Source organism: Acipenser ruthenus, chromosome 18 (genome assembly GCF_902713425.1).
Source record: "Acipenser ruthenus chromosome 18, fAciRut3.2 maternal haplotype, whole genome shotgun sequence".
In the NCBI taxonomy this organism is placed as follows: domain Eukaryota; kingdom Metazoa; phylum Chordata; class Actinopteri; order Acipenseriformes; family Acipenseridae; genus Acipenser; species Acipenser ruthenus.
Genome location: NC_081206.1, coordinates 20561432 through 20585386, shown reverse-complemented (window position 1 = coordinate 20585386; position 23955 = coordinate 20561432). Strand labels below are relative to the sequence as shown.

The window sequence follows — 23955 nt, the reverse complement described above, 5'->3', positions numbered from 1 at the left end:
GGGACATCAATATAGTTCTGAATATGTGTTTAATTGATTTTCATAAGCTAGTATATTAAAAACAATACAAAAAGAAAACACGGCCAGATCAAATGAATGTTTTTGACAGTATGAAAAGTATAAATAAAATAACGTGGTGTAGAGTTCAGCCTTGTATACCGAGTACTGCACAGCCTGGTGTACCGTCATGAAACTTTAATTGAGAAAGTGCGGTCAGGTGTGTGAATGTAACACTGCACCACAGGAAGAATCTGCTCACAGCTGCAGAATTTGAAACCGTAGGTGAAGCTAGGCACAGATGTAACTACTGCAAGTTTTGACCTGGGGATGTTACTTAGAAAGTTAGGGTTTTTTTTTTTTTTTTTTTTTTTTTTTTTAAATCTACTATTGTATCTAAATCCCCTAAACAAAAAAAACAAAGAAAATTGTATAAACCAATGTTTTAAAAACCGCTTCCCAGCCTTACATTCGCTAATATTTTCACGGCCCATCTCATAATTTATTATAAAAGTGTATAAATAGCATGTCATTCGTCCCATTACACTAACAAAACTATGATGACATTTAGTTTTTAATTCCCAGCAACTTCATTTTTAGATCTTCAGCATTTTGAAAATGTTCTTCAATTCTTGTAGAGCGCTCCAAGAAAGAGTGGCTGGGTTAATCAGCTGTTATTTCACCTTCAGCCAGTCTTGCTCCATTACAGGTGCTTAATGCTTTGTTGAGATAAGGTTATTAACTCAACAGTTCAGTCTGTGGCGTTGTTGTTTGTGACAGTTTAAAAGTATAGCCTCACAAAATTAAATCTTACAAAAGTCTTTTTTTTGGTTTTCTATTTATATATTCACAAAAGAGAAAGAATTGATTTGATATCCTTAATTACATAATTCAAGACCACATGTGTCAGTTAAGAAAAAAAGTACAAAAAACAGCACAGTCAATAATCTCTCTCAATAAGTTAAACTGGCATTTCAGGAAAGGGGATCGAGTCTGTTCACAAAACAGACAAAACAATCAACTTAAAAAAAGGGGGGGGGGGGGGGGGGGGGGGGGAAAGAGGACAGAGCTACCATAAGCAAAAAACAAAGCAGTTAATATCACTGCAGTTAGTCTCTTTTTTCTTTTTATAACTTGTTAAAAATGATACACGCAGCTTATATTACAAAGTAAATGTCCTTCACCCCATTTCTGGGTACACAAACACTGTTTTCATGGAACTCAATGTTCCTTCGTTGATCCACAATATTTCATCAGAAAGGGTTAGGGAAAAAAATCTAAACAAACAAACAAACAAACAAAAAAAGTCCCAAATGGACAATCTTTAAATTGGGCAGATCTGAGTTTTAGTCCTCGATTACTATTAATTCATCGTTGGCAGGCAGTCTATGCGATTGGGCGGTCTGGCTCGGCTTAACGGTGATTGATTTGTTGGGTCGCCTGGCGGCTCGCTTGTTCTCAGAGGATGAAAAAAGCTTTCGTATTTTTCTGTAAAAAAAAAAGAAATGAAAGTTAAATTTACTACATTCCACCATCAAGGAAAATTGACAAGGCTAAGGTAATACACAACAAGAGCTGATAAGTCCTTGTAAAGACCACGTGTATAGTTATGATTTTACATGGAATGTGCATTTTATTTCTGGTTTATTTTCATTTAATATATTGTGGGCTTTGTATTATTTCACTGGAGGAAATACGTTTTTGTGATGAAGCCTCCAAAGTTACACTTTTTTCAGACCATGGATATCACTCCGATTGCATTTTTAAAAAAAAAAAATTAAATTTTTTTGCAGCACACAGAAATAAATACAAAACATAAAGGTGTCACCATTATATCCCTCATTGCCAGGAGATGACGGAACCTCTCACAGATGATAAAGTAAAATTTATTTGAACTATAAAAGCTTGAACTTCAGAATACATTTAAAATTCTCTCTTATTTTGGGTGGAACTAGGCCCATATGCTTAGAAGTCTTTACACAGCGCACGTTCCTGGTTACACAAAAAAAAAAGTTCTATCTAGTTCTCAGAAGAAAGACTGTGGCATGTGACTAACTTTGAATTCAGAGTCCATCATAAAAAGTGAATGTTATTGCATGGTCCCGTTAACATGGGCAATGTGTTATGTCACAAGCAGCCAATCTGCACAAACAGCTTCACCTCCCATTTATTTGCTCACCTTGTCTCTTTAGTGGCCATGAAGAGAAGGTCGCCTGGGGCATCAATCCAGTTCACTGTCCTCCTCTTGGCGGGAGCCAGGCAGCCGCCCCGGATCAGTCGCCCGCTTGCTGGACAGAATTTCCCATTGAGGAGCAACTTTTGGCTTGGGCCCTGGTATAATGGGAGAGCAGGAGAGAGAGTTAGTGCACACAAGAGCGGAGAGACAGAGTGATAAGCAATCATTACTTATACAGGATCATTCAAGTCATGCAAAATAATCAGCAGCCAAGCAATTAAAAAGACAATGCCTGCAATTTAAATCAGCTACATTACTAAGCAATTAATCAGCCTGTCACAGTCAGTTTCCATACTGCTAGTGAATACACTGAACAATTGCAATGCCACCTGGTAATATTTGCACTTCTGAATAATCCTGCATAAGAACTAAACATATTTATAGGTAATGGTTAACATTTACATGAAAATGAAAAAATCTGAAGATGGGGGTGAAGTGGTGTTCCACTCTCTTTTAAAAACAGATGCAGCTGGAATATTGGAGATATATTTATGGTTTCTTGTATCTTTTTCTTTCAGTAACCAATGATCCTTCTGCACTTTCTTAAAAGGGATTTTGAACAAATTAACAATATAAAAAGACATATAAACAAGTAAAATCAACTGGCATTCCTTGCGATATGCCTCTCGGATGAAGTTTGTGTGGAATTGAGTGACACATGAAGTGCAGCCTAAATGGAAAATTACTTAAGCTGTGGAGCATCCCCACCAGGCTCATATTTGCCTATATTAATTCAAACAATACATGGTATCTGTTGACTAGTTTTAAGCTCATTGTATAAAAAGTATAATGGATTTTAAAAAAGCAAAAGGGGACTACTTTTAGTCAGTGGCACTTACGGTACCACTTGAGCCCCATCTTAAATTACTGAAAATAAAATTGAACCAAAAAATTATTCTCCAGATCATAACGATATTCATTTCTGTTCATAATGTTCAAACAAACTTTAACCTGTGTGATTTGCATCATTGACATGGCTTGAGATTAAAATAATGCTGCAGTAAACCAGTGATTAATTGGACATCACCTGTAATTACATTTTATTGAGAATACGGGTGTGTATCAACTGTAAAGACACTATCTCGAAGCATATGGACTGTATCGCTGACCTTGTCAGAGGTTGTGGCTGTGAAACTGTTAATTGAAAAACAAAATCATAGAATACAGTGGTGTACCAAACGTGAAGACAATAACTCAAAGTTGCTTTCTCTATACAGGAGAAATCTAAAAAGGTCACATGACCTCAAATGGTAGCTACAGACCAGGGGTCAATGTTATCACCAAGGCATACAGCCTGTAGCTTATGTAACCCAGCAAGGATATGATTAAAGACTCCATAATCTTTATTCTGTGGATTAGGGTTAGGTCCTTTTATACATTAAAAACAAAACACAACACAGTTCAGGAACCAAAGTGAAATGGTACAAATACAAACCCTGGGGTTCAAATAACCAGTCCTTAGTGCAAACAGGTTGAATTTCAAAATCAAAAGACAAACTAAGGCTCAAATGTAGTGCATCAGGTGCATTGGCAAACACTGCACATATAATTGGCTTGTCTGTTGCATGGTGAGCAGCCCCCACCTCTTACTACACCAGATCTTATGTAATTGTAATGAGGAAGGCTTTATATAGATCACAAGAACACCAGCACTATGATGCCCCTTGTATAAACATGGGAGACACTCAAAACCAGGAATGGTTTACCATTGTGCAAGGTCAACCAGCACCTCACTGTTCTGGTCATGACAAAAATTATTTTTAAAAGACAATGGACAAGCCTATACTGCATGTCACTCTACTGGCAATAATGACACTTGCTAAACAAATCCTAGCTGCTGAAAGTAACTACAAAGTAATGAAAACTGACTGAAGTGCATATTAATTACAAACAAGCCTAAACTGTGAGAACCAGGGCCAGGCATGTACATTTCCCATGCACATCTTAAAGTAGCACAAGCGGCTGTCACTTGGGAATTTGGGTAGGGAAAATGCCACTCATTGTCCTCCCAGGTAAGAACTGGCTGTAAAACATTATATTGGATAAATATATTGTAACATGCATCTAATATATGCAAGATGCAATTTTTAAAAATATAAATAATGAATCACAGCAAATTCATCATATTACATATTACAGTCAGTTAAGAATTGTGCCCACTCTACTCTGTTTCAATGTGTACAGCCTTAGCAAGATCACTACCCTAGAGATTTAAAGTGGGGATGCTTCATAACCAAGTATATTTTCGTAGAGGTAGTGGGGGTCAAGGGTGGGGAGCAGTATTATTTAATTGGATTGAGATTTGCCCAGAGTCCTCATCACCCATAAAGCACCACTGAGCATTACAAGAACATTTTGCGAGTGCTTAACATTCTCTTACCATCTGTCTGGTTTGTCCATGGTTAGGTATACCTAACAACATGAAAGAGAATAGATCTTGTGAGACCAAATATTTCAAAACAAACAGTACAACATTTAAGAAGACTGCACTGCGGTCACTCTGCACACACTTGCATAGAACAGTTAAAGCAACGTTTTGCAGTAACAAGCAAGAAGCTCAAAGGATTTTTTTAAAATATTGTGTGTATGTATGTATGTATATATAAATAAATAATTTGTCTAAGGTTGCTGTGCTTTATCAGTTTCAGATCAAGGAGATAATTGTGATAATTGTGAAGGCTTCAAAAAGTCTTGACCCCTGATAGCAGAACACATGATTTCCTTGTTGTGTTGTAGATGGTTTCCAAAATGTATTTTCAGTTTTACTGTTTCACTTTCTGTACATAGGACCATTTTTATACTATAGACAATTTGCTCATGTAATACATTTACTATAGAGTGGACAATTTGCCTCCAATTTTCCCGTTGTGGAAAATGTATGTGTGGTCAGGTAGGGTCCCAAATGAAGCTGATGAATGAAGAATGTAGCTCAGAAGAATGTAGTAGGTACCAGAAAAAAATGCTACAAATAGGGTGGGAGTAGCAGACAAATACTTAAGGCCAGAATGTTTTCCCCAATCTTACTGTGTTGTGGAATAATGCATGGCCTTGAAAATAATTTGAAAAACTAAAACTACAGGATTATAGGCTCTTACTATATGACATGTGTATTAACCCAACATATTATATATATATATATATATATATATATAAATAAATCTACCCATTCATAATGTAATCTACATACAATTCTTTACATTAGCTTTTCTTCAAAAATAAATCAGAAATCAGCCCCAACCCACTTTTAAACTCTCCAGAAATAATAGCTTTCCACTTAAGTCATGATTCTTTTTTTAAAATACATCATTGTAGGATTGCTCATCAGAAAACCTCAGTGCAATTAGCCTTGTAATGTTATTAAATCACTTATAATCCATGAGTGCCTGGACAAGATTTAATGAAGTATGAAAGTAACATACATTCCATCCCTGCAACAATCAGTATCATGAAAACCCATTATCTACACACACTGTAATTCATGGGACATGCAGACATTTCCTTATTATCTATAGACCCTAACCAACACTTATCCTAATTCAATTGAAGTGGTTCTCTAGATGATTTAAATGAAAATATAAAGTGTGACAGACACATGTACCTAAAGACAGAGGGGATAGGCATCTCCTCCACCCCCCCCCCCCCCCCCCCCCCTACCCGGGTATTTATTTATTTATTTATTTACAAATGTCTAATTTCTTAACCCAATTATGATCCTGCACCACACCAATCCCCAAAACAGCTCAGGAGAACTGAAGTGCAGTGGGTCCTCTAATCCCATTAACAAGCCAATTTCCTCTTTATACCCAGGTCTCTATAGTGCTTGTTGACAAGCTACCGGTCCCCGAAGGACAAATACCAGCCCCGCAAGTGTCCACTTTGGTGCCTGGCCAGTAGCACCAAGAGCCAATACGATGCTCCCAGTGGAATCCCCAGCAAAGATGGGCAACTTGCAAACCTGTGATCCTTATTAAGGGATTATTTTGATAATCTACAGGATTATACACATTTGAAATTTCATCCAACAAATAAAATTAATACAAACACGTGAACAATCCTGAAGCTTTCGTGTCCCATCAGCTGATGCATTGTGGGAGTTTTTCTTGACCACTATATTGTATACATGTCATGCAAGCTGCCCTGTGGACAAGTTATTTGAACCCCTTCAGGTAGGCGTGTACAGAACTATGCGCATAAAAGGACTGTGTGCGGCCATCAGCTGATCAACGCGTAAGAAACCGAGTCAAACACATTTGTATTCAATTCGATTTATATATATGTATATACAGGGATCGTTCAAAACCAGGGTTAGTAACTCAGGCTTTATATACAGACGTGCTCAAATTTGTTGGTACCCCTCCACAAAAAACGAAGAATGCACAATTTTCTCTGAAATAACTTGAAACTGACAAAAGTAATTGGCATCCACCAGCTTTCTGACACTGGGCAGTACGTTTCGCTCCAGAATGCCTTGATAGTCTTGAGATTTCATTGTGCCCTGCACAGATTCAAGGCACCCTGTGCTAGGCGCAGCAAAGCAGCCCCAAAACATAACCGAGCTTCCTCCATGTTTCACTGTAGGTATGGTGTTCTTTTCTTTGAAAACTTCATTTTTTCGTCTGTGAACATAGATCTGATGTGACTTGCCAAAAAGCTCCAGTTTTGACTCATCTGTCCAAAGGACATTCTCCCAGAAGGATTGTGGCTTGTCAATATGCATTTTACCAAATTCCACTCTGGCTTTTTTATGTATTTCTTTCTAAAGTGGAGTGCTCCTGGGTCTTCTTCCATGGAGCCCACTTTCGCTCAAAAAGCGACGGATGGTGCGATCAGAAACTGACGTACCTTCACCTTGGAGTTCAGCTTGTATCTCTTTGGTAGAAAAAGAACCAAGGATAACTGCCATTCACACTATCCTTCTGTTCAATCTGGGGTCGATTTTCCTCTTGCGGCCGCGCCCAGGGAGGTTGGCTACAGTTCCATGGACCTTAAACTTCTTAATAATATTTGCAACTGTTGTCACAGGAACATCAAGCTGCTTGGAGATGGTCTTGTAGCCTTTACCTTTACCATGCTTGTCAGACAACTCTCTCCTTTGCTTTCTCTGGTCCATGTTCAGTGTGGTGCACACAATGATACCAAACAGCACAGTGACTACTTTTCTCCATTTAAATAGGCTGAATGACTGATTACAAGATTGGAGACATGTGTGATACTAATTAAAGAAACTAATTAGTTTGAAATATCACTATAATCCAATTATTTATTATCTTTTCTAAGGGGTACCAACCATTTTAGAATATCTTTGTAGAATAAGCAATAATTCATCTCTTTTCACAGCTTCTTTGCTTTATTCTATGACATACCAAAGGCATGCAAGTATACATGATAAAATAGCTTTTAATTTCATCACTTTTCAGGAGGAATGAAGCATTATTTCAAAGAGCTGTAGGGGTACCAACAAATTTGAGCACGTCTGTATATATTAAAAAAAAAAAAAACAGTTAAAGATACCATCACTAGGATAGCTCTGACTTTCAAAAAGTCCCACTACAAAAATAAAATAAATAAGGGAAAGGGTACCAACGTTTAAAATCAACTGTATATGAAGACTACTTTTAACTATGTTTCATAAAAAAAAAAAAAAAAAAAAAAAAAGGAACGTGTTGTATATAAACAGCAGCTGAATTTAGGACCTGCATTGTAAAAGTACGATATGGCTGGACTAGGGACTGCTCCTCCCGGGAAACGGGGTGAAAAGCATGCTAGAAAAGACACGAAGAAGCAATATATGAACAATGGTTAGAAAAACACACACACTACTCACCTAAATATGCTCCTATTATTTGGACAGGCAGAGAGAAGAAACAGGTGGTTGGAAAAGACATGTGCTACTAAATAAAGCCCACCCTTTCAAAGCTGAATTTCCTTTAAAAAATTACTGTATGTTGCCGTGGCAACTCTGGGTTTTCCCCCTCCTAGCCAACCGCGATTCAAGTTTATTGGATGTTGAAGAGAAGGGAGGTTCAAAGAACACTCAAGAGTGTGTTTGTTGTTCTCATGCTCTTTTTAAACATTATGAAATACTGTACTCCACAGAAGAATGCATAGGTGGTGTGATGTGATACTGGATTATATCCACAACTAAATATACAACTCAAATTTTGCAAAGGACCACTTTTTCAGTTATCCTTGAACCTGCAGAAATTCAACCACTCAAATGCTGATCATGCACATGAATAAGGAATGTCCCCAAGCTCCTCAGAACATGCAGCAATCAGGTGTGGGCGATTGCCAGTATATTATTCATGGGACAACGATTCATTATAACAAAGCTTTTTCAGCAGAATGTGCATTCAAGTAAAACCTTTGTTTGAAAATGGCACAATCTCATCGTAGACGTCATTCAAACCTCGAGTAGTTGGCTTGTTTTAGGGAATGTTGCAGGCTGGTGAATCCCAATGCCTGTAGGTCCATTGGTTAAAGAAAGGGGCTTGTTACCTGGAGGTTCCTGGTTCAATCCCAGCTTAGCCACTGACTCACTGTGTGTGACACTGAGCAAATCAACCTCTTTGTGCTCCGTCCATGCAAAATCGGATGAGATGTAAAACCTATTGGTTCTATTTCAAGTGACTCTGCAGCAGCAGTTGTGGTGCATAGTTCACCCCCTACTTTCTGTAAGTCACTTTGGATAAAAGTGTCTGCTAAATGACTAATTATTAATAATAATAATAATAATAATAATAATAATAATAATAATAATAATAAAGTAGCTGATAAGCTGAATCGTGTGACAGGTTGTGGCAGAGCCAGTATTTTCACATCTAGATAGACTTAGGTAAAAATGAAATGCACCATTTCATTATTATTCATGGTCAGGTGGAGTATGGTTTGGGGATGGATTACCACTGATGTTTGTAGCACACACTGGGAGTAGTACCAGCATGGCAATGTCATTACAAATGCCTGTTACTGCCTTGCTAAAAGTATACAGGAATTTTGTAGCATGACCTGAGAATACATATCTTCAGTATGCTACAATATGAAATAATGATAGTCAACATTTTTGTTTGCAAAATGCCACAAGGACAACAGCAGTCAAATTGAAAAACTTGAGACTAAAAAAAAATATTGTTCTAACACACTCAGGTCACCATGAACCAGTCCTAATGAACCGTGTTTTATACTTGAGCTGAGTCAGGCAAAAAAAAAAAATATATACCTATATCTTTAGGACAGACTAGCCAGCTTATTTAACTTCTAGATCAAATTGCTCTACACTTTGGATTCTACATTTACAAACTATTGGTTTAAAAATATCTTTAAGCTAACCCCTTTTCGCAACTATATAACTGACACTCAGTGAACTGCATATATATTTTTAAATGGGTTGGAAGAACTGAATCCTCTCCACCAAATCAGCATCTACGTCATTTCAATCTTTAATCTTTTGAGACTGCCTACAAAAGTAATATAGTTACTGCACAGCTCAACCGAATGAACATTTCTCTACTGCGACTCCTGTGGGTATGCTATTCACTCAACAGTGAAAATGGTGTGAGGTAGATATGGTTACAACACAACAATGAGAGTTGCAATACAGCAATATGACTACTAGATGTAAATGAATAGCAGTGCAGTGAGGCGAAATATGACACCCCAATACTGGAGACATTATCATTATTATTTTTTTTTTCTTTATTGCAATCACAAATGACTTGTTCAAAAAACAAAAAGGCTTCATTTGAAAGGTGGGAATAGTCATGAATTGCAGATGTAATATATACTGGCAAAGGGCTGTTTTGTTTTGTGGAATTACATCCAATACACTTGTAAATAAATTAGCCTTCCTCTGGGTCATTCGGCGTTATTTGTCTGCAACAGTGTACTGCAGTACACGTCAAATGAAAATGGGTAGTAAAGGCTGTAGTAGTCAAGCAGTTGTTTTATTTAAATAAAAAGGTATAGCAATACATTGCCGAGACAAACAAATACATTGAATTCTCCTACTGCTTAAAGCCTGAAGATGAAGAGATCAGCCAAATGAAGCCTTGTCTTTGGGTACAGCCTATCTCAGGAGGTTACCAAGGGTGCAGAAAATGGTCCTGAATGAAGCAGTGGTTGACAATACACCTTTTGAAAGCTGGCAGAACAGGCGGCATTACGAGCACAGGCAACACGAAAGCATGGGTGGCAGGCATTCATTGCATCATGATTAAGGCTATTTTTAAATTCTGGGAGAACACAGTGTAAATATACATATTTAGAATTTTAAAAAATAAAATAAATAATACAGCAAACGTTTGCTTTACTGGCGCACCGCCCGTCACATTCAGGAACCTGGAAGACAGTTTTGTGCTATTATGGTAAATAATTGAACACATTGCAGATCAGCATCGGACATAAAAAAAAAACAAAAAAAAAAAAACCATTCTATAATGTAGCACTTCTCGGTATTTAAGAAAATGTTTTGCATAATAACTAGAGAACAATGATCAATTTTGAATGTGACAAGTGTATTTTCTGCTTGAATAAATATTAAATGTTTAAAATCGTGAAATATCTACTTTTAGACCATGATGTGCCATGGGAAAAAAAAAAAAAAAAAATACACAGAGCCCAGACCATGATCTATCAGCTCTGCCATGCTGGACTAGAATCTAGAAATGATGAACACTGCAGAAGCCGTGGACAAATTTTCCTAACAATGAGACAGGCATAGTGGGCTATTCCTACAACTGTTCAAAAGACAGGCAGCAAAAGGGGTAGAACCATTATCCAATTGAAACTGACTTAGAAATAGTTGACACCAGAAATAGTTTTAGGAGTTAATAACTGGTTTTACAGACCCCAATTACCTTATCTAAAATAACACTCCAAGATGTGCTAATCTTGGTCTGTGAAACCAGCTAAGAGAGATTCAGGACAATAACTATTTGTAAATTACTGTATCATCTGTCTTAACATATCTGATCAATGTTTTTAAGATACATTATTATTATTATTAGCACAAATACATAAGGGACTACCGCCAGCTAGTGGTTGTTGAGAACAGCTTCCTGATTTTATTTAGTGTGAATGATCCTGGGCCATTGCCATCCTCCCCTGCTGGGTCTCCATTTCCTGCACTCAAGCTTTATTGAAGCTCTGCTTGAATTAGCTTGCCTCACACTTAATCCCTGCAAAACCTGGTTAGCACAACATCCTTCAGTTGTACTGCCATCCTGCAAAGAGACTATGCTTACATTCTGCAGGAGCTACTTACCACTATAGCATACAGGCAATTTTACTGGTGCTCTGTGCCCCAATACACAAGAACCATTTACAACAATACATTTACTTTTACTGCCATACCTTTGCTCTACAGTACAATTCCTATGACTAGGTCAAAGTTTTAAACCTGCAGGTGTATTACTTTTTATTGCTGCCATACACTATTTAGAACACGTTAACCACTATTCAGTTTGATTCGTATCTAGTGCTGTGGTTACAACATTTGTTCCCCTAGCCCAGCCCACAAGTGGCTTTAGTTAGTAAATGTTAAAATGTGACCCAACGCTTCCCTTATTAAATAAAACTGTCCCACAGGAATCATTATTAGATTATAAAATAATGTTAGGCTAGGAGGAACACATACTTTTAGGATAGGTCAAGGAATATATGAGCTACAAGGAAAGCGACAGAAAGTCTTTCAGCTTTTACTATGATCTTCCCAAGCAGTACAATTCACTACCTCAGACAGTGTCTGAATATGCTGCAAGTAAAACCTGGAATGGATTTCAGTTCTCAGAATCTTCCAATTAATAGGGGCAGCAGTGTGGAGTATTGGTTAGGGCTCTGGACTCTTGACCGGAGGGTTGTGGGTTCAATCCCCAGTGGGGGACACTGCTGTTGTACCCTTGAGCAAGGTACTTCACCTAGATTGCTCCAGTAAAAACCCAACTGTATAAATGGGTAATTGTATGTAAAAATAATGTGATATCTGTATAATGTGAAATAATGTATAATGTGATATGTTGTAACAATTGTAAGTCGCCCTGGATAAGGGCGTCTGCTAAGAAATAAATAATAATAATAATAATAATTACTACAGCTTGTTGCACAGAGCAGTTGGCTGCGATTGGTTTTGGTTTGTTAAATCTGCCATGTTTTCATGGAACATTTTAAAGCCATAAATGCTTTGCGCAATGGGAATCTGGGGGAGTTAAGGTGACAAGTACAGAATTGAAGGATATGTAAATCTTGTCATTTTTAATAATATTCAACTGCACACATACCAAGCAATGACATTCATGAGGAATCCTGAATACATGTCAAACCGTCAGTCTCTACTGACTCCTATGAGCAGCAAGGTGAATGAATTGGAGGAGTATTAATAAGAATATTATTTCATATTCCTTACCCTCCACAAAATCTACATTAAGCTGCTCGGTAACATGCCTTCCACTCAATGTGCCCGAATGCCCTGTTCCAAAAGGTTATTGTCTAAGATAACACTGAGCCAACAACACACACTAAGATGAAGCAAAACAGCCATGACAATCATAATAGTGAAATGCCTTTTAAAAGGCAACATAACATTTGACACTACTCCACACTCCTAGTGTTGAAGCCGGCTGCATTTTAGTGCTCTTACCCCTGCTGGACAGCAACAGACGCTTCTTCAAGTTTCCTGAAAAAATGCCGACAGGAGAAGGGGACAAAGGGAAAAAGAGGAAAGGGGGAGGGGGAGGAAGACAGTTTGACACTAAATCAAAAGCCCTCTGGGCACCAGCATTTGAAAACAGTGCAGTCAAGGGAGAAGTAGGAGGGAAGGTGGAAGAAAAAGAAATTTGCCCTTAAAAGGAGTGCTAACCAAGGTTTTTTTTTTTGTATCTCTATTGGCACTAGCAATATCATAACTGGAGCCCCCCCCCCCCCCCCAGGGGAAAGCTACTGCCGTTTCCTGGTACCTAATCACTTCAAACTCATTCCAATGATCTAACTGTAATCAAACCATGTGACCTACACCATGGACTGGTGCAAAGGTACCAGGATTCAGCAGTTTATCCACCTGGCCAGTTCACAAAGCTTTGAGTTATCTAAAGAATGTTTAGTCTGTTTTCATGAAAATACAACTTCTCTAGACTGTTGGTAAACAAAATAATAATAATAATAATAATAATAATCTCATGATATATCAAAATGCATTTAATTCCATAAGAGTCTTTAAATAATTAAATTAGTAAAGATTTGTAAACAGGCCACTTTTTTTTTTGCTACAAGTGAAAAATCACAAGATTCTAATCATAATAAAAGGGGTCTGATAATGCTTAATTTAATAACAGATTTTAATTTGCTGTTTTTTTTGCTAGTACTGCAGATTAAAACTGGAGGACATGCACAGAAACAATCCCCACAAAACAATGTATTGAACAGTCAGTTGGTAACAGTTAACAGATAGCACAAGCAGTGGCAATGAGAGCTGCCCTGGGGTGGCAGTTGCCATGCTTTTCCAACCCTTGGCTTCTTGAATTTACCAAATTTTCTTGTGAATTTGGGCAACTAAATTTCAAACCTTGGCCTCCACAACATATTTTTCTCCTAAACAAGTTATTTGACTGTGGACTGAAATAATAAAAAAGGGCACATATGATAAATATAGATTTTACTCCTTGGTCAACCCTCGTCAGTCTACCTTTCACTCGCACACAGGCTAACCAGAAACCCTGCGCTGGCTCCGGCCTGCAGCCTGGAGGAAATACTCACCGTCCACGCCATTGTGCTGCTCGTAACTCCTCTTCCCCAGGATGGTTGGGGAGCCGTTGTTGAGGATGGGGCTGGATTTAATGGGAGTCAGACTACCCATGGAGATGGTGGCACTCCTGGGTGGGTCTGGTTTAGGGCTGGGGTGGGTCTCTGCAAGGACAAACACAAAACAAGTATGTCAGTAACATACATCCCCTGCCACGCATGTAAATACAAAATCAGAGCTGTATGTATCATGAAGTAGATGACGGGTTCCTCCATACACCCCGATATTCCGGCCAAACCAACATTTTTATCAAAAGCAGATACGCAGTTCCCTAGATAGGTGTGAATGTGTCCACTATATATCAAATGATATTAATGAAGATATTTTATAAGTTATAGACTACTCATCCTAAGTATTTCCTTGCTGGTATACAGCATGTACCAGTGGTATTCCAAGATGTGGCCACTGTTTTGTAATTTTTATTAATGCATATTTGCTTTTGTTAAAATACAAAATAGATTGTAATAAGCTCTCATTTGTTCACACAACATCAAATGCTAGGATAAAATGCCTTGAATATATATATATATATTTAGAGAATTGGAATCAGCTGCGATCCTGGTTGGAACGATGTCCTGGACAAGAGTAGCCACTTGCATTCACGTAAGTGTGGTGTGCAGAAAACAAATACCAGGAGTTACCACACAGTAGGTTGTTATAGAAGCACCTTCAGTGTATCCTAATTCATGCTGGAAGGTATGTGATGGGTGTAATATGTCAGAGCACTGGAATCGCTTGTTACAGCAGGCGCTGTTGCTTACCCAAATATCGCACAACAGATTCCAAAGGTTTTCGGACAGTTTGTTTAACTGTCAAAGGGTTCTCGGGTATCTCCGACAGCCTGGTTGTGACTGCAAACAACAAAAGAAACCTGTGATTGATTACTTCTGACCAGGTATTAGCAGCAAAATACATTTCAACAGGTTTAACAACAACAAGTCTATCCTTGTAACTTACACTCTGCTTTGATAGCGGCGCTGTTCACCGCTGTGTAAGGATGCCGTCCCAGGAACTGAGGCTGAAGGATATCTCGGCACAGCCGGCGGGCAACTTTGGTGAGATTGGTGGTCTGTAGGTAGAAAGCCTGCCGTGTCTTTACAGCAAACTTGGGGCTCCCGCTGTGCCTCATGGGTAGTCCATGGGGGCTCTTAAGGGAAAATAAATAACCATCATGACACAAGGATCTGCCTAGCACACTCCAAAAGACATTTAAATGTTTTCTCTTGCTGTCTTTTTAATACTCCACATGGTACTTTTTAAACCAAGTGTGGTTTAAAGTGAATGAACTAGGGTGCAAATTGGTTATAATTGGTTCGTTTTTTGATCAACTCTTTCAGCGGTTTTTGATAGCCAATCTGTTTTCGGTAAAACCAAAATAAAAGTTCAAAACTGAAGCCAAAGGAATGGTACATACCATTATTACATTTTACCATGAGAAACAAGCTCAATACAGCTAATGTATTGCCAAATAGACCATGCAGAAAAATAAAATAAATGCATAATACATATTAAAAACTTTATTATTTTCCTGGTAGTTGCCACTACTTAGAACAGGCACGTTTGTGTTAACGTGATTCGCCCTGAGTAAGCGACAGACAGTATAAACTGCCACACAATAACCTGACATTCAAAGTATCCCCCAATAAATGTATTAAAACCTATGAAAGTAATAAAAAGTAATGCAAGTGCAGAAATGTGCAGTACAGGTAGGCTACATTACTGCAAATTGTTTCCAGCAAAGAACTCTGTGATACGCATCTGGACGGTCTTTTTTTGCAAGTATGGATGGCAAACTGTCAGCGTTTTCTAAAAAAAATCCCAATTCGGCTCTCTATCCGGATGCTGCTCCATAGCACGCCGCAGGGTTAAAAGCACAGCACACACGCTTACATCATCGGTGTCTGTTTCAGGCAGAGCGTCCTGGTCGTCAAGGTAAGTCAGAGTTTGAGTTTCGGTTTTATTTTCGTCTGAACTCTCCTCTTCAACTACAGAAAACCCAGCTTTTTTGAAGCAATTGTTGTTGTAAACTGTAAACCGGACACTGCGTAAAGGGATTAAAATAGCCAAGGTACAGTACAGGGGTAATCGCTCAGTAACGAGGTGCAAACAGCTGATTGATCGATCTGTCAAGCTTTTACTACAGCAAAGTGACGCCTTTATTTAAATCTATGTGAATGGCAAGGTAACGAGGTGAAAACAGCAGATTGGTGTTTGTTATTTAAATCTATGGGAATTGCACATAACGAGATCCAAACATCTGAGTTTGCCTGAAATATACGGCGTGCTTAACATGGTATAAACAATGCCTTTGCTATTGAAATCAATGGGAATGGCAAATGCTATAAGCTATATATAAACGGCTGCCCGAAATAACCCTGGATGGTGTAAGTGGTGGATACTATACCCCCATTGTCGCTGCGATCAGTTGCAAGTGGCAAATCACATGCAAATTACGTCTGAATAGAACTGCAGCTCATGTGATATATTCCTAGGGTATATGGATGACTAGGGCTCTTTTCATACACAAACACTCATACAAGACTACTGTAAAGTATGAAGCAGAAGTTATCCCTACTGAGGGCTGTCAGAATAAATCAGGCAAGTCATGTCTTAACTTTTGATTTAATCATGTTACCATATTAAAATTATTAAGGGATGCCAATATGAATCATTTATATGCAGCAAAGTTTGCGATATACACTACCGAAAATGGCACTGACTTCGTGCTGAAACTGCCATCGCCTTTTTATTCAGTGTACAAAAAAATTTGATTTCGGTTTGGTTTTCTCTTTCTTCAGTATCGTTTGGTTCGGAATTTTATGCAAATGTCAGTTTTCGGTTTGGGAAAATCATGACTCCTCTGATATGGAGTTTAGGGAGAACGCTGCCATTATTAGCTAACTCGAACAACACATATTTCACACTGCACACTCACGCACGTACTGTATTTATATGTATTCTAAGAAAATGGGTGGTTACCATGTTGTTGCGGTTGGGTCCTGGTCGCTCCCCGTCTAGCCGCGTTGGCATCCTCAGGCCTCCGTATTTCTTCCAGTAGGTCCAACAGGAGGCGCACAGCCGGCACTGCATGTTAGGGGGTCCCCAGGAGTACCACTGGTACGAGTAAGTGGCTGTGGGAACCAAAATCAGAGCAAATAAGCAGCTCTCCCTGAACCCTGAGGGATTATAGCAGCATGCAGCAAGAAAAAGTCAATCATATGATGTTATGGTATTTCTTCTGTACAGACAGACTGGTTCCATCATATAGCCTCAGATTCTGATTCTCTACAGAATGTTTTAAATATGCAAATGTGACAAATAATTGGATAGGCAGTTCCACCTTTAGATATACTGTATTTGGTCAGCTAGAAACAAAATCTATAAAAGGATGCATCTGCTTTTTAAAGGCCATGGCCCACTATCCTTATCTGTTCAGACACACAGTAATATATCGATAGGATTTTTCAAAAGATAACTTTGGTTGGAGCATTTGGAGCCATTAATATAACCAGGATATTAATACAATTTCAGGCACAGGAGATGCAAAACAGGTCGCTACAGAAGCTGCTGTTTCTTTTTTTTAGTGTGAGCTCTTCCTAGCATGACAGCAATTCTCTGCTTCTCTATCCCTGATTGAACAGACACCTGTCTTGGATCAGCTGCCCTCACCATGTGGAACAGTACCTTTCATAGCTTTACTCCATCACTTCAGACATTTATGTTTGTGCCAGGCTAGGCATGGAAGACAGCAACGAGAGAGAGAGAGACTCACTGTAACAGCTCTCGCAAGCTCGCCCCGCTCCTGTGCTCTGTCCGGGCTCCCCTGTCACTACTCCTGCTCCAACACCAGTTCCGGTTCCAGTTCCGGTTCCAGCTCCAGCTTCAGCTCCGCCTCCAGCTCCATTCACCAGGCCCTGGTTAGGGTTCGGCTTCACGTTATTCACATTCAGCTGGTTAGGGTTTGGCTTGTTACTGCGGAGGAGGGATTTGAAGACAATTATGAGAGCCCTCTCAAACAATTGCAATCAAATTTGATCAAATAAATCAGATGCAAGTATTATACAGAAATGAAGCCCCCCCCCACACACACACACAGGGTATTGCAAAGTTAATAGTGAAGACCATTCATCCATAGCTTAAACACTCATGGCTGGTTTCACAGACTGTGATTAGACATACAAAAAAATCCACCAAATCCAATGACAAATTTTAACAAGTCTTTCAATGAGGATTAGCATCATTAGCCTCTTGGACTACCTCACCAAAGATAACATTAGTGCTATTCAGGGTCAGTGAAACCAGAAGTAAATCACACACTTTCAGATCATTTCAGGCCAGCCACTAAATCTAGGCTAAAGTTAAAAAAAATCAAGAATATCTTAAATTAGTTGGTAAAATGAACAGCCTTATTCTTGTACTGGCTCATCTGATCCTGTGCCACAATTATCTTTTCACAAAATTGCAGTGGACTGACATTTTGAGAATAAAAAAATATTTTGGCCAGGTTACCTTAAAACTTAAAAAAAACTTAATCCTCTGCAAAAACAGTCCTGCAACACATTTATTGGCAATACTTACTAGTTTGGGATGTAGACCTGTTTGAGTTTGCTTTCTGCCTCTGCTGCTTTTAATCGTTTCTGGGGAGAGAGATGTCACGTTAGTCAAAGGAAAAGAAATATAGCAAAAGGTACAACTTCAACACAACTGGCTGTTATTCTGATGTAGTACCAACTCTCTAGACATGATCATAAACATACCTGTGTCCCTTTGAGCAGCTCAATAATTCCTACCCTCTACATGAAAACAAAAAAACCCCAAAAACTCAAAAATGAGTTGCCAATTTACCATTTTTTTGTATTGTGTAGTAAAACCTCTTATTTTAGGACCACCCTTAAAAACAAGCCAACACAATCAATCAGATAGGATTTAAATCAGTACTTACCTGCTGTACATATCTGTCAGTGGTTTTCCACATGTAATAGTATTCAATTATGCTTGTTAATGACTTCCACGGCAACTACAAAAGAAGAGTTAGAATCCTTCCATCATCATCAATCAATAAATAAATAAATAAATAAATAAATATAGGCACAGTGCAAATTATTGCGGATGCACTGCGCCCTATGTAAGTTTAACAGGAATGCAAATTACTCAACACGCACAAATAATGATCCGGAATTATGATAACGAGGGTCGCACTTGCAGAGTTCGGAGTACAGAGAGCAGTAGTTGCTGTATGACATTTGTGGGGCACGAAAATACAAACAAAAAATAAATAAATGTCAGACAAAGGACAGCAAAGTCCTCGACACACGGAAAAGAAAAGAAAAAACTTTTCTGAGAAGGAGCTGAGAGTCCTTACGGCTGAGGTCACTCAGCAATGAAATGGAGTTGTTTGGAAAAGCCTCAGCCAACATCAGTTATGCTAGTATCCTTAGGAAATTATACATAATTTCCTTTTTAGTATGACATCCAGTTCCTAACACTCTGGGAAAGGTGGATTTGACTATCCTTACAGACATTCCAACTGTGGTCTGAAAGGAACCAGAGGCTAAGTAGTGCAGAGAACACAGCATTTCATATGTGCAGGGATAGCGGTCCCTAGATTGACACTGGGGTCTAACTCGCTATAAGGTCAAGGATGACCTGCTTTAGCATCGCACCCTCCAACATCCCAAACAAAGTGACCCTGGGATTGACTATGCAGGGTCTTCTTCGTCTTGCCCTTCTCCTCCAAACGTGTTCCTGCCTCTCCTCAACAACAGCTAAGTGTCGCTGCATCAGGAAGTGTACCACAGCAGCCATCCTGAAGCTAATGACAGGTCTCTGCAGGTGTGTGCTTTTATACAGCTCTTACTTACTCGCTTCAACAATGGTTTGCACCTTGTAAGTGTAAAGTTTCTGGAGGGTCAGCAATTGTAAGGCAAAATCCCTACATCACATTATAATGTTTGCGCCCACTTAGTATCCAGATCCCACCCAATTCCATGCTCTTTTCTTCATTTGAATACATTTCAATCTAATTTAAATGGATTAATGATGGCTAAGTGCAAATTTGACAGCTGGTGCAGAACACCAGGTGAAGAACATTCTTTACATAGGCAAGTTATTTTTTTATCATTTTCTCCCAATTTAGAATATCCAATTATTTTTATGCTCAGCTCACCGCTACAACCCCCGCGTGGACTCGGGAGGGCGAAGACGAACACACACTGTCCTCCGAAGCGTGTGCCGTCAGCAGACCGCTTCTTTTCACACTGCAGACCCACCATGCAGCCACCTCAGAGCTACAGCGTCAGAGGACAACGCAGCTCTGGGCAACTTACAGGCAGGCCTGCAGGTGCCCAGCCAGACTACAGGGGGTCACTGGGCTGCGCTCGGCCAATTGTGCGCCGCCCCTTGGCAGCTCCCGTCCACGGTCGGCAGTGGAATAGCCTCGACTCAAACTGGCGACGTCCAGGTTATAGGGCACATCCTGCACTCCACACGGAGTACCAGATGCGCCACTCGGGAGCCCCACGCCTAATTTTTAGTGGCCGATAGAAAACAGACTTTACGGCTGCTAAACACCATTTATGGCAGGATTATGGGGGTTTTGCGCGTATCCTTACTTCTCCCCCAATAATGTATAAAACAATGCTCTCTTGAGTAAAGAATAAGAAGCACCCTGAAACTGAAAAGCTACACTGTGTCATCAAATGTCTTGCCTGCATGTATAGTGTACAGACACCAGATGGCAGTCCAACCTAAGAAATGTTAAGGACAGTCACAAGACTGTACTGATAGTGTAAATTACAGCTGCCTCAAGACACTGACTCCAACCTGCATTCTAGAGCAAAGAGCAAGGTGCTCCACGTGGTATTTTAAACTCCTGATGAGAAAGGCAATTTATTTTCTAATAGAGGGAGGGGTTGTTGGGTAATTCAGTCCAACATCCCTTAGCAGCAGTAGTGATCAAACAATGGAATTAGACCACCACAGATCATTAATAAGAATTTCTGGTGGAAAATAAAACAAGAAGTTCTAAAATATTTAAAACCTTGAAATCAATCAACAGCTTGCAAAGTGCAGTTTTCAGTGGACGTTTCCATGGCAACAGCACTACCACATACCATGCTGGCACTACATGAATCATTTTTTTTTTTGTTGCTAGGCAGAAAAAGCTGGAGAAGACACACAGCCTATGACATGTACTCTGGGAAATCTTCAATAAGAATGAGCTGGTTCTGATTCTGCCTGTTGAGGTTTATGACTTCTTGGTTGTTATCTTGGTTTTGTTACATGTTTGCTTGGCTTGACAAGTTGCCCCCTAATTAGAAGACATTTTATTGTAAAATAGCACCTTATTAAGCCTTTGATTTGTTTTAAAATAGCGTTGACATTCCTTACTAGTACAACGTCTACTTCTAAGGTCCAGTAAGCTGTATTGTATGACCAAAAACACAACATAGCGAGTTGCTAGACCATCAAGTGGATCTTGAATGAGGAATAAATGCGACGTATCTTTTCGTATGAATACATGCTCCTCTTATCTAAATTTACAATACCCCCATAAGCAGCATTTAAAACAACATTTATCCTTTACCCAAGACACAGATGCTTCTGTACTTTACCAGCATGCCTTAAAAAAACCCAACCAAAAAAATAATAAATCATCCAAATTAAATGGGGATAAAAACAGTCCATAATGAAAAATGAACCTATACATCAAGCAACATAGTTCATCAGCAGCATAACACGTACAGTTATCTTGTGATGTGCATAAAGCAATCTGTGTCGCATTGTGACCTTAAAGTATCATTACACCGCAAGGGGAAACAGAAAGGTGTATACATCAGCAAGGACGTGACAACCAGACCGTCACTACATGAACTGACACTCACAAAGTCCTGCTGGATGTCTGTGAAGTCCTTGCCGTACTTCTCCAGGGCTTCTTCAAAGAGGTTTGCCTCCGACGCTGACCACTCTTCCATCTCATCTCGGCACAGAACAGGCCCTCCCTGGGGCACAAGAGCTGAAATTGCCTTTGAAATGTCATAGGCATTCTTGTACAGGGTGTCCATGGCGTGGAACTACGGAAAGGAGACAATAATATAGATAGTCTTGCGGTTTCCATTAAGCTCACAATTGACTTGCCACAGACAACAATAGACTGAAATGGATTCTGGGAGTTGTAGTCTTTCTTGGGAGAAAGCAGGTCACAGAAAGGCCTGTTTTTCTAGATGCTTGTAACAATGTGTCATGCAAGGTCAAAAGACATTGTGCAGCAAGAAACTAGTATGCAGGCCCAAATACTAAAACTGTTTATTCTAAAGAGACTTTTCATACCAAAATTAGAACACCTGAAACATTTTCTTTTGAGTGGTTTACTACAGTGTAACACGTTTGATACAGTGGATATTTGTAGAAAATGAAGAGTGAAATACAGACAGGGCACTCACTAACATGTGCTACAGAGTGTCCTTAGCAAGCCTGATAATTAGAGAAGCAATTTTCTATATTTATGTAAAAATAAAATGCAACATAAAAACATGCAGTATGTGGACTGGCATGGTGCTTCCCAGTTTCTGATACTAAAAATAACTTATGCAAAACAAATCTAAGTAAGATAATCACAACTGGATAAATCACTTCTACTGACATGTAATTCTCTAAAGTAGAGATTCCACTATATCCTTATCACCAAAAAGGGAAATTTTCAATTGTAATCCAAAGTTTCATTTTCATGTTTTTTTTTTTTTAGGTTTTTATTTCACAAAACACATTCAACTTAACTATAAATGAAAAAAAAAAAAAAAAAAAAACATGTTTTAAGCCACCCATTACATAGTAAATATATGGATATAATGCAGAAGGCCGTGGCTCACCAGGGTGATGTCCCTTGAGGCAGCAGCAGCACTCATGTGCAAGCTGGGCTGTCTGATGGAGCTGCTGCAGTCAAGTGCTCTGGCAAAGGTACCAACAGAGCTGGACAGACAAAGACAGAGAAAGGGTTATCCTGAATTCAACCAAATCACTGTTAAATACTTGATTCCACTGAAAAATGTGTTAGAAACTCCCCGTACCGTGCCACCACCAAGAACTGATCTATCTGTTTGTCTGTCAGGGGGCTGTTTGGATCCCAGACTTTTATTTCAAGTTTTGATTGGTCTCTTCCATCATCTTCACCTATTGAACAAATTAGATTTTAACCTTCTGCAGTTCAGGCATTCCAGCAGTTCACGATGTCAATGGCTCCAGTCTGTTCTCATTAATTCAATATAAAAAGCATAAAAGATGTAAAAAGGGGGTTGGGAAGTAATAAATGACAATGTTCTCAATCTTAGTGTTCATTTAGAAAGCTTAACTGTATAAATGCCAATTAAGAGTAAAAGGAAAATATAAAAAAAAAACAGGAGCAATTAGTTTATTACAGTGAGGCTGTTTAAATGGATACTTCTTATTAACATTTTCATAATATTTAAAACCTTGTTTAATATCCTGTCATGAGTCTCCATTTACTAACTCGGTTGCAGAGGGGTCCGAAATTATAGTTGCACACACCTAGTGGTCATTTCTAAAAACCACGGAATGGGGACAAACCACTCACAAACAACAAAGTCATGTGAAGTACTCCAGGGGGAAACCTACCTTCTTTTAAAAGGTCTGTGATATCTGCTTGGTATTTGTTTCCCACCCTGATTTCCCCTTTATCTGCAAGGAGGGTTTTCTGCTGGGGGTCATACACAAGGGAATAAAAAAACACATCCTAAAAGGAAAAAGGAAAAACAGGTTTAGTGATATTCAAAGCGGTGTATTCAGTTTTATTTAGCATTCTCGTGCTTTGTATCGTTGGGCCTCAGGTGACTCTATATATATATAAAAAAAAAAAAAAAAAAAAAACACGTACGCAGAAAAGATGGCACTTGATGTGATGTGCATCCGTCTACAA

At 38.9% G+C, this 23955-nt stretch overlaps 1 protein-coding gene across 5 annotated transcripts in view; it reads right to left on the bottom strand.

Annotated features, from left to right (window-relative positions):
* Window positions 1–10: 10 nt before the first annotated feature.
* LOC117423461 (metastasis-associated protein MTA1-like) overlaps window positions 11–23955 on the bottom strand; it is a 43387-nt gene continuing 19442 nt past the window's right edge. For 2 of the 5 annotated variants that reach the window (XM_058991484.1, XM_058991486.1), the window contains exons 6-20: window positions 23655–23772; window positions 23090–23192; window positions 22892–22991; window positions 21908–22096; window positions 18967–19041; window positions 18603–18661; window positions 17797–17996; window positions 17004–17155; window positions 14982–15171; window positions 14786–14875; window positions 13979–14128; window positions 12867–12902; window positions 4614–4645; window positions 2177–2328; window positions 11–1485 (exon numbers count right to left, since the gene is read on the bottom strand). In XM_058991484.1, coding sequence (XP_058847467.1) covers window positions 1344–1485; window positions 2177–2328; window positions 4614–4645; window positions 12867–12902; window positions 13979–14128; window positions 14786–14875; window positions 14982–15171; window positions 17004–17155; window positions 17797–17996; window positions 18603–18661; window positions 18967–19041; window positions 21908–22096; window positions 22892–22991; window positions 23090–23192; window positions 23655–23772 — 1788 coding nt within the window. In that variant the 3' untranslated portion in view covers window positions 11–1343. Of the gene's footprint in view, window positions 1486–2176; window positions 2329–4613; window positions 4646–12866; window positions 12903–13978; window positions 14129–14785; window positions 14876–14981; window positions 15172–17003; window positions 17156–17796; window positions 17997–18602; window positions 18662–18966; window positions 19042–21907; window positions 22097–22891; window positions 22992–23089; window positions 23193–23654; window positions 23773–23955 lie in introns of those variants that run through there. The other 3 variants (XM_058991485.1, XM_058991487.1, XM_058991488.1) reach the window with 3 other exon arrangements.